We start from the raw sequence: 10,014 nt of genomic DNA on the forward strand, positions 1-10,014 counted from the left end.
TACTGCAAGTCGCAAGAGCTTAGCATTCGACTATTATTTTACTTAGAGCCGACAATTGTGCTCGCACGTTCATGCAGTGCATATCGAAAGCTAATTCTACGCGAGTTTTTAAACTGAATTTAATCGGGCAACAAGTGACGGAACATAAAATCGTTTGAATAAAAATCAATTCGTTTATAACTATCACAGTGAGTTGACTGCTGTATGTAAAAAAATAATTATTATATGCATTCGATGTATATAGTATATTTAAAACCTGAATCGTAGAAGTGCGCCGCATTCAAGAATATTTATGGCATGTACATACATACATGCATACAAATGTGCAAATTATTATTTACCCTTAATGGCAAACATCATGAAATCCATATGATTGTTCTACCGTTTATTCTTATCGCTGCATATAATCAGTACACAATTAAGTCAAAATTGGATGTGTTATCAATTTTCCAAAATTTTTCAAAAAACGGAAAATTCGCAATTTTTTTTCAAAGTCCAATTTTTAGATATATTGACCTGATCATAATGCGTTCCATGCATTTAAGCTTACAGTTTAAAACGCCGCTAACTTGTTTTGTTTCCGATAAGCCAATCAGCCGGAATCGTCTAGGAAGTGCGAGCCCATTTCTCCGAGGCGGGCGTGTTCAGAACTCTGTAATTCATGTTCTACACAATATTTTTAGCTGGAAATTTTTATTTTATATTGTCGAAATGTTGATTATTAAATGATAATAAACTTAAGTCTCTATCTAAATCACTAAGTACCAGGCCGTCACACATGGGTTAACCTCCTTAATAAAACGTTTTTATACCCTGAACAGGGTATATTAAGTTTGTCACGAAGTTTGTAACACCCAGAAGGAAGCGTCGGAGGCTTTATAAAGTATGTACATATATAAATGATCAGTATGTTGAAGTGAGTTGATTTGGCTGTCTGTATATATACGAACTAGTTCTTCAGTTTTTAAGATATCGTTTTGAAATTTTACAGATGTTATTTTCTCTTCAAGAAGCTGCTCATTTGTCGGAACTGCCGATATCGGACCACTATATCATATAGCTGCCATACAAACCGAACGATCGGAATCAAGGGCTTGTATGGAAAACTTCCGCATTTTACTACATATCTTGACGAAATTTGTTGTGAGTTATTGTTCATAGAAATAATTTAATCTCCGAAAAAATTGTTCAGATCGGTTCACTATAGCATATAGCTGCCATACAAACTGAAGGATCGGAAACAAGGGCTTGTATGAAAAACTTTTCTTTTTTTTACTTACTTTTTCTTACGTCTTTAGATTTGCTTAAACACATAGATTGTACGATTGTATATATACAGTGAAACTTCTCTAACTCAAATCACCATAATCCACAAAAACACTTCGAGTTATAGAAATGTTCAATAAAACATAAATTTTTCAAAAAGCTGTAAAATATAGATTTTTGCACAGTTTTATGTATTTTCTTCGCAAAAAGTTTTACTAAAATACATTAAAACATGTATTCTGTAATTTTGTTTGTTGCAGTTTGCTTTTTTTGGCGCTTCACGTCTGGTTCCCCAGGCCTTTGTTACACGATTTAGGAAATCTATAAGTATAAAATCATATTTTTTGCTTGCCCTCATACGATATAGAGAGACTCTTTTAAAATACTGCCTCGATAGTAAAATTTGAAATTTTGTATTATGCCCTGGTGGAAAAGTTCGATTTATAGAAGGAAATTTGTATGAAATTTGACTTCTATTGCCAATTCAAGAGTTCGAGTTATGGAGAACTTCCAGTTATAGAAGTTTGAGTTATGAAAGTTCAACTGTATTTTTATATCTCTAGGTATGTATGCATATTTGTAGATATGTATATGCACTATTAGTCTAGCTATAATAGTGTATAATCAAAATCTAAACCGAGCTTTGATATTATTAACTATTAATAACGTTATTCCTTATCGCAAATAGTTATCAAATCTGCAAACGTAAATATACATGTATTCATAAGATAGCATATACATAAATATGCATACATACGTACATGTACATATGTATATATTCGTGGTTGAAGCATTTATAAGCATTAGCTATAGTTAACAGTGTCCATTGCATACAAGCTTTACAAATATTTATAAACATTTTAATGGTATTATCGAGCGAGCGATTTGTTTTGTCATTTGTATGGATATGTGTGTATGCGATCATATAACACGTCATTTTCCTGTGAATTTCACGAGAATTGAACAACAACAACAACAATAATACTTTTCATTACAATTCTATAATTTGAATTTATTGCTGTCTAGTTGTTTTTGGCAACTATTTAAATAAATCAATATTATAACATTTTATGTCTTAGCAAGTGTTAAAAAACTCCAAATTTGCTGCTTAAAAAATATTTAGAAATTAATGAGACAGTATATAAAAAATATATGTATGTACAAACTTTTTAGTATTCCGTGTGCTAACTTTCAAGCCCTGTCTGAGCAATACTTTTTTGAATTAAATCTTTTTAGGAAATTTTGTGTATTCAAAAGCTGTTCTACATGGCTTTTGTCGATTTTGTCAAATGTTTGGTGTTGAATAGTATCCAATTTTTGACGTCGTGTACGGTTTGCTTCGAGCCTTTTCCTGCTGAATCAAAAACCCGTTTCTAGAGAAACACTTCCTTTGCACTGGTAAGCAAAATCTCTCCAACCTCTTGAACAGTTCGATTCACTTGATTAGAGGCACTAATTTTTTGGTGAAAAATTTCGATTACAACTACTATTAATGGTTTTTTGATTAATCAAAAGAGAATTGTATTTTATTAAACAAGTAAGGAATGGCTAAGTTCGGGTGCAACCGAAACTTTTATACTCTCGCAATTTATTTAAACAATTTGACCCACACATTCAGCATGAAGTTAATTTGAATAAGATATGTCACATATTAGCCGATATAAGTGGAATAAATACCACCGAATTTTTGAAAAACCTATAATTATGTAGCTAGCTAGGGAGCTAGGGGAAGTTATGACCCGATTTTAAACATTTTTATTACAGAGGCACACTATTAGAAGAAAAGGATTCCTCTGAATTAAATTAAAGCACCTGAGAGATTTTCCGATATTTTCGGTGAAAAATTGGGCACTGAGTTCGATATCAGGGACCTTGTAAGTTATAGTTCGATTTCAACAATTTTTCCACAAGAGATGTCACAGACGAAATGCAGTATACATATGTGTAAAGTTTTATTTTATTGGTTCCTAATATATATACAGTGGAACTTCCATAACTCGAGTTTTTGAATTGGCAATAGCGCTGAGAAATCAAATTTCATAAAAAATTCCTTCCATAAATCGAACTTTTCCACCAGGGCATAATACAAAATTTAAAACTTTACTATCAACGGAAAATTTTAAAGGTGTCCTATATTCGTTTGGAGGCGAACAAAAACAAGAAAAACCCCCAAGTACCCTTCACAGGTACATTTCTTTTAGTAACTATGTGTTTAAGCAAATCTAAAGACGTAAGAAAAAGTAAGTAAAAAAAAAGAAAACAATTTACTAATACTTTTTAGCCGGGTTGTTTGCTAGAAACGTTAAGGTTATATAGTTAACCGATCTGAACAATTTCTTCGGAGATTATATTATTACCTTAAGCAGTAATCCATGTTAAATTTCGTGAAGATACCACGTCAAATGCGAAAATTTTCCATACAAGCCCTTGATTCCGATCGTTCAGTTTGTATGACAGCTATATGATATAGTGGTCCGATATCGGCAGTTCCGACAAATGAGCAGCTTCTTGAAGAGAAAATAACATCTGCAAAATTTCGAAACGATATCTTAAAAACTGAAGGACTAGTTCGTATATATACAGACGGATGGTTTTTGACCCATGAATGGGCGCCGCCACACCCATTTTACATTTTTTGAAGAAATCTGAGTGCAGCCCCTTCTGTCGTTTACTCTGCAAAAATTTGTTTTTCTGCTGGTTTTCGATAAGAAGTTAATGTACTTTTAGTTATTTTCAACATAAACTTTGTATGGGTTATTATCCGATTTCACCAATTTTTATGGTGTGTAATGGGTATAAATCTGCATTAGTTGGCGAGATATATACAACAACGTGTTTGGGGGCGGGCACCGCCCACATTCCAAAAAAATACATATAATATGTTCCTCGTGGTGTCCTAAGTTTTTTGTTTGCCTGGAACTACTTTAAGAATTGTCGGCCTTCGGCCACATTTGAAATCCCCTTAAGTTATTTCGAAAGTTTGTACAATTCCAATTTCCTCAACAAATGTATGAAAGAATTTATTTGTGGATTAGCACCCCAAAATATTAATAATTAAGTGAAAAAATAAATGCAAAATAATATTTTCTCTTGTATTTATGAATTCATGTTTTCTTATTTGGTAAGTGACTCTATTCAACTGAACCAATAAATCAAGCACAAGATTACACACTGTCAGGTCACTTTATAAGAAGATTAGCTCTGATTAATCAAAAAAACATTTGTTGCTCAAATATCAAAATCAAATGATTCGGACTGTACATGCAACGTGACATTAGGATCTGTGGTTTCCGGTACAATAAGCGCACAATCTTTTGTTTGGTCACTTGAAGGCTAGTGTTGGTCACTTGCCATTTGCGACTAGCTAAAAATAGATTATTTTGTTTTAAAGCGCTGCTCTTAGTTTGTTGTTATGTTTCGGTACTGATAAACAGGGGTTTTTCTGTTTTTTATGTTTTTTTTTTTTCATTTTTAATATTTTTTGATTTGTCGTCAGAGCTCGGGTTATATACTAAACTGCCACGTATCTTAGAGAAGTTTTATACTTTCGCAACAAAGTTGCTAATAGAGTATTATAGTTTTGTTCACTTAACGGTTGTTTGTAAGTCATAAAGCTAAACGAGTTAGATATAGGGTTATAAGTATATGTATATCAAAATGATCAGGATGACGAGACGAGTTCAAATGTCTGTCTGTCTGTCCGTCCGTGACTTGAGTAAAATTGGGACCACGAGAGAGTTGTCCACAAAATGACAAAAAACGTGGCAAAATAAAGTGGCATAACTAAGCCATAAACAAAGTTATAAAATTAAAATTTGATACAAAGGATCGCACTAGGAAGGAGCATATCTGGATGTAATTTTTTTGGGGGAAGTGGACGTGGTCCCCCTTCCAAATATGATTTTGTATATATCTTGCAAACCAATGAAGCTATATAAACCAAACTTTCTCCAGTCGTTTCCAAATGGAAAATGGGCGTGGCGTCGCCCACTTATGGGTCAAAAACCATATCTCAGGAACTTCTCGACCGATTTTAATGAAATTCGGGTGGAAAAACGATGGCGAAATCGGTTCACAACCACGACTACTTTCCATATAACTCAATTTTGAATTCCATCTCATTCCTTCTCTTTATAATGTATACATAAGGAACCAATGATGATAGCGGATTTTAATTTTACACAAATATTTTGAGGTGTGGCATCATTTATGGAAAATTTTTTGAAATCGGGCTATAACTTCAAGACCCCAGATATCGAACATGACGAACTCATTACATAAGACTAAATTTTCACCGAAATTATCGGTAAATTTCTCAGATATTTTAATTTAATTTAGAGGAAATGTTTTTCCTCTAATAGTTTGTCTCTTTACCAAAAACGGTTAAAATCTGGTCATAACTAGGGGAAGTTCCCATATATTTTAAATTCGGATTATCAAATTTTCGGTGGGCTTTATATCGCATATATCGGTTAATATGTGATATATCTTAGCAAAATTATAATTTAAAAATTGCTGTCGAAAATCAGTGAAATCGGCTCAGGAAATACATCATCCCTTAAATACCATATATTATGATTTTCGTTATCCTATTGGACTTTATGCCAAATATATGGGTCAAATTGTGTGTTATCTTATAAAAATATATCAATAAATTGCGAGAGTATAAAGTGTTCGGTTGCACCTGAACTTAGCCTTTCGTTACCTGTTTAAAATATCTCATGGAATATAATTTCTTAAACCGTTCAATAAATACATTAAATATATTTTCAGCCGATTTGTAATTTGGTGTTATCGAGCTTTTAATTGCAATCGCTTTGTAGGATATTCTCAAAAAGCACCATGAATATAGATATGAATATGTCACCTGAAAATGGGATGATGCCGCCATTGGGAGGTGATGACTTAATACCGTTATATGCGAGATTAGAAAAATTGTCGGGTGACATCGCCAAAATGCGTGAATCCATTACAGCATTTCAAATAGCCCAATTGGCGAACGACTTTTTTAATGGCTACCAACAACAACAATTAAACGGTTTAATTATGACTTTGGGTAATCTACTTCAAGAATACGGTGTAATCCAGGGCCAGCTGATAGATACATTGAAAGCGTGGCAACGAAAACAGGCCTTAGCTATGAATGGTGCACCGTCCCCTAGCAATTTGGATGGTATACAATTGATTGTGGAGACATTGTTGGACCTCATCACAGCTTTTATACAATTTATAAATAAACTCCAACAAATGGGGAATGAGGCGATTCTTAATGAGTACTTACAATATGCACAGTCCTTATATCATATTCTCATAGTTTCAACATTCATCGTCGAGACGCAACCGCCGCAGGTGAAGAAAAAACTAACAAAAAAGTAAGCAACATTTAATTAAAGTTATTCACAAACAAATAAAAGTGATATTATATGATACTTTCAGAATTTCGGCAACTGTTCGCTGGTTAATCGGTGATAAATTGGGCATACATTTGAGCAAACCAGTTGTAAAATGTGCAATACTCTCAGGTAATATTACGATGTTTGTTTTGTCATTGAGAAATGGGAAATACACTAAAGAAATTTCATATTTCTCAATATTTTCAGAGGATTTAGCGAAGCGACTTACTGTTGAAAACATCCGTATGCCACCAGAGACCAATGGCACAATGACGAACAATGAATGTGAAATGATATATGATAGCAATACTAGGAAATTCTCTGCAACTTTTTCGTATGTTAAATGAAATATCATTTGTTAAAGTTAAATTATTATTTTTCTTTTTTACAGAAATCTTATGATCAGCAACGTTAAACGCTTTGAGAGAAGGGGAACTGAAAATGTTACAGATAGAAAACACACTTTGCTCTTTTACACAACTGCTCTATTTAATGGTCATGCGATTAATGTAAGTTTATATTTACGCACTTTAAGCATCTAAAATAGCAATATACAATGCAATATATAAAATTGTGTTTTTTGTTGTTGAGCATTCGGTATCATGTCTTTGTTATTTTAGCAAGCTTGATTGACTTAAAAAGAGTCTATTTTAAATAAGTAATGCTCTAAATGAAGGAAAAAGATCATCAATTGTTTTTGTTTAGGTTACAACTTTATGGAATGGTTTAGGATTATTGTTAATTTAATGTTTACATTTTTTCATATTTAGTGCTGGGCAATAAGTGTACCCTTAGTTGTGTTGGTACACGATAATCAATCATCATCGGCCTGGGCCACGATTATATGGGATAATGCGTTCTCTGTAATCGAACGGGAACCATTCAAAGTTCCAGAGAGGGTACATTATATACAAATCTTGGAGGCATTAGATATGTATTTTAGCTACCTTACAGGTTGTTATTTAACTCAAGATAATTTGAATACTATTGGTAAGTGGAAACAAGCATTGGAGCATTAGAATTTTCACGACATTTTCTTAATGAAATCATTCAATTTGGCAGCCAATAAACTTAGATTGAATGAAACTGGTCAGCTCAACGATTATATTAGTTTTTCGCAATTCTGTAAAGATAAGATGCCGAACTGTGCTTTTTCCTTCTGGGATTGGTTCTATGACATAAAGAAGTTGACCAACAAATGTCTAAAGCAAGCATGGTCGGAAGGACATATTGTCGGATTTATAAGTAAACGTGAAGCCAGTGATATATTGTCTCGTCAAGCCCATGGCACTTTCTTACTTCGTTTCTCAGATAGTACCAAAGGTAACAACTCTTTTGTGCACACTCATATGTATGTATGTAGTGTCGGCATATATGTACATATTGATATGTATTTGTTGGGATGATTGCGTTATTTTACTTATACATACATAAACTTTAGGTGGCATAAGTATTGCTTATCACGACTATTCTGGCCAGATAATAATGTTGGAACCAGCAACCAGCGCTGATTTCCAAATACGTTCCCTAGCTGATCGCATACAGGACTTGACTATGTTAAAGATCGTATATCCATCGATGACGCCTAGCAATGTAGCGTTCAGTAGTCCTAGAGAAACTGGTAATTATGATGATTTATTGTATTTTATATAATTTATGTAGATACGTGCATTTGGAATTATAGTTGGAAACTTAATCATACTTATAAAATATTAATTTAATTCGAAAATAATACCAATCGAATGGTACTATTACAGCTATACTCCTGCATTGTCACAGTTATGACTTTTATCGGAGAGTTTCCAACAATGATTCAATTATTTAAAAGATTATTGTTGAGATACATGCATACGTGCATAGTCACAAGAGCACTTATATTATGTCTTTTATAATTTCAGCAAAAATTGGAGATGGTTATGTACGCACTGAAATAAAAGTGCAAGCTAACACCCCTCAGCCCCCTAATGATCCACAAACGTAAGTGGATTACATATTTCCAACAAGTACATGCTGGCTCTTCAATATTTGGAATTTAACCAATACAGGCACATACATATATATAATTAAATAATAATTTGCATTTTACGCGACATGAAACGCATAACTTAATCAAAAATAATTGTATTGAACCACAATTATATGAAAAATATTTGTAATTTAACTAGTTTTTAGGCTTACGTAATAATTTTATACACATTTTGTTGTCATTTCAATATTTGTAAATACTATATTTTTATATCTATATTTTTTATGGTTTTAAAAATACATACATCCAATCCGTATGCGTATTAAAATTATATCGATTACACTTGTGAAGTAGCTCGTTTTGTAGATATATTACTTTTTTTATAAACATTATTAACTTTAATATTTATGTATAATAAATGTCTAAAATGTTTTCAATGGTTTTAACTCACTTTTTATTATTTTTTACCTTTCTAACTGAACTGATTTAGCAGGTTTGGCATAACGCCGAAGTGTTTTGTTAAAATCGAAGTTTCTCATAATCCGAAGGAATTAATTAATCGCCAAATTGTTAATAGAAATACAGCTTTTGCATAATTATCGATCGCCACTTCACTGCACAAATTAGTATGCACTTTTATTTACTCAAAACTATAATAAATTCACAATTTTCACTTATTTTCAACGCAAGCATCGGAAACTTACTACGACTGACAGTTGAAATGGCGGCGGAAACTAGACGACGCGGTCTGACAGGGTTACCAGTTTTTTTTTTTTTTTCAAAAATAAAAAGTTCCGTCAAAAAATGTTGTAATAGATTATTAATAATTCCAATGTGCTTCAATTTAACGTTGTTTGAGAGATGAAAAGATATTGAAATATAATATTTTTTGTAATATATAATATTCTACTTAAGCGAAAAAGGCTTATTGTGTATAATTCGATAAATTGTGTAGTACATACGTAATCAACCGATCTGGCATCATTAGATTGTCAATTCACACTATGTGTTTGTGCATATGTTTTCTTTAATTCTTTATTATTTAAAATTTCTCATAATAGTTAATGTAATAATTTTAAAATTTCTTGTGTGTTTTATTATTTATTATTACGCTAAATTATAAAGTTGACTGAAAAATTCTACTATAATACTCCACAACCAACAATCTGTCATCTTTATGACTAGATAAACTGTTTCCGGCGCCATTTCGATTGTCAAGCAAGATTTCGAGTGCTCGTGAAAAGTTTGTGAAAATTGTGATTTTAAAATTAAATATAGATAAAGAGAAATAAGTATTTTGTTATACATAAAGGTCAAGTCTGATTCTTTTTATATTACTTGATAGCCTAAACTAAATAAAATCATCAACCAATCAATTGATAAATTATC

The 10,014-nt window shown here is 32.2% G+C and overlaps 1 protein-coding gene across 5 annotated transcripts; it reads left to right on the forward strand.

Moving 5' to 3' along the window:
* LOC105209537 (signal transducer and transcription activator) lies at positions 1 to 9,401 on the forward strand. Of its 5 annotated transcripts, XM_054236075.1 has the most exons (11): positions 1 to 188; positions 992 to 1,143; positions 2,503 to 2,664; positions 6,040 to 6,638; positions 6,703 to 6,788; positions 6,867 to 6,993; positions 7,051 to 7,168; positions 7,430 to 7,649; positions 7,722 to 7,982; positions 8,101 to 8,280; positions 8,558 to 9,401. In XM_054236075.1, the coding sequence occupies exons 4-11, from the start codon at positions 6,109 to 6,111 to the stop codon at positions 8,638 to 8,640; spliced, it is 1,605 nt and encodes a 534-aa protein (XP_054092050.1). In that variant the 5' UTR covers positions 1 to 188; positions 992 to 1,143; positions 2,503 to 2,664; positions 6,040 to 6,108; the 3' UTR covers positions 8,641 to 9,401. The 5 variants fall into 5 exon arrangements, with proteins under 5 accessions (XP_054092050.1, XP_011178271.1, XP_028894346.1 ...); XM_011179969.3 differs by lacking the exon at positions 992 to 1,143 and having other exon boundaries at positions 1 to 202; XM_029038513.2 differs by lacking the exon at positions 992 to 1,143.
* Positions 9,402 to 10,014: the final 613 nt, after the last annotated feature.

This window comes from Zeugodacus cucurbitae, chromosome 2 (genome assembly GCF_028554725.1).
Source record: "Zeugodacus cucurbitae isolate PBARC_wt_2022May chromosome 2, idZeuCucr1.2, whole genome shotgun sequence".
In the NCBI taxonomy this organism is placed as follows: Eukaryota; Metazoa; Arthropoda; class Insecta; order Diptera; family Tephritidae; genus Zeugodacus; species Zeugodacus cucurbitae.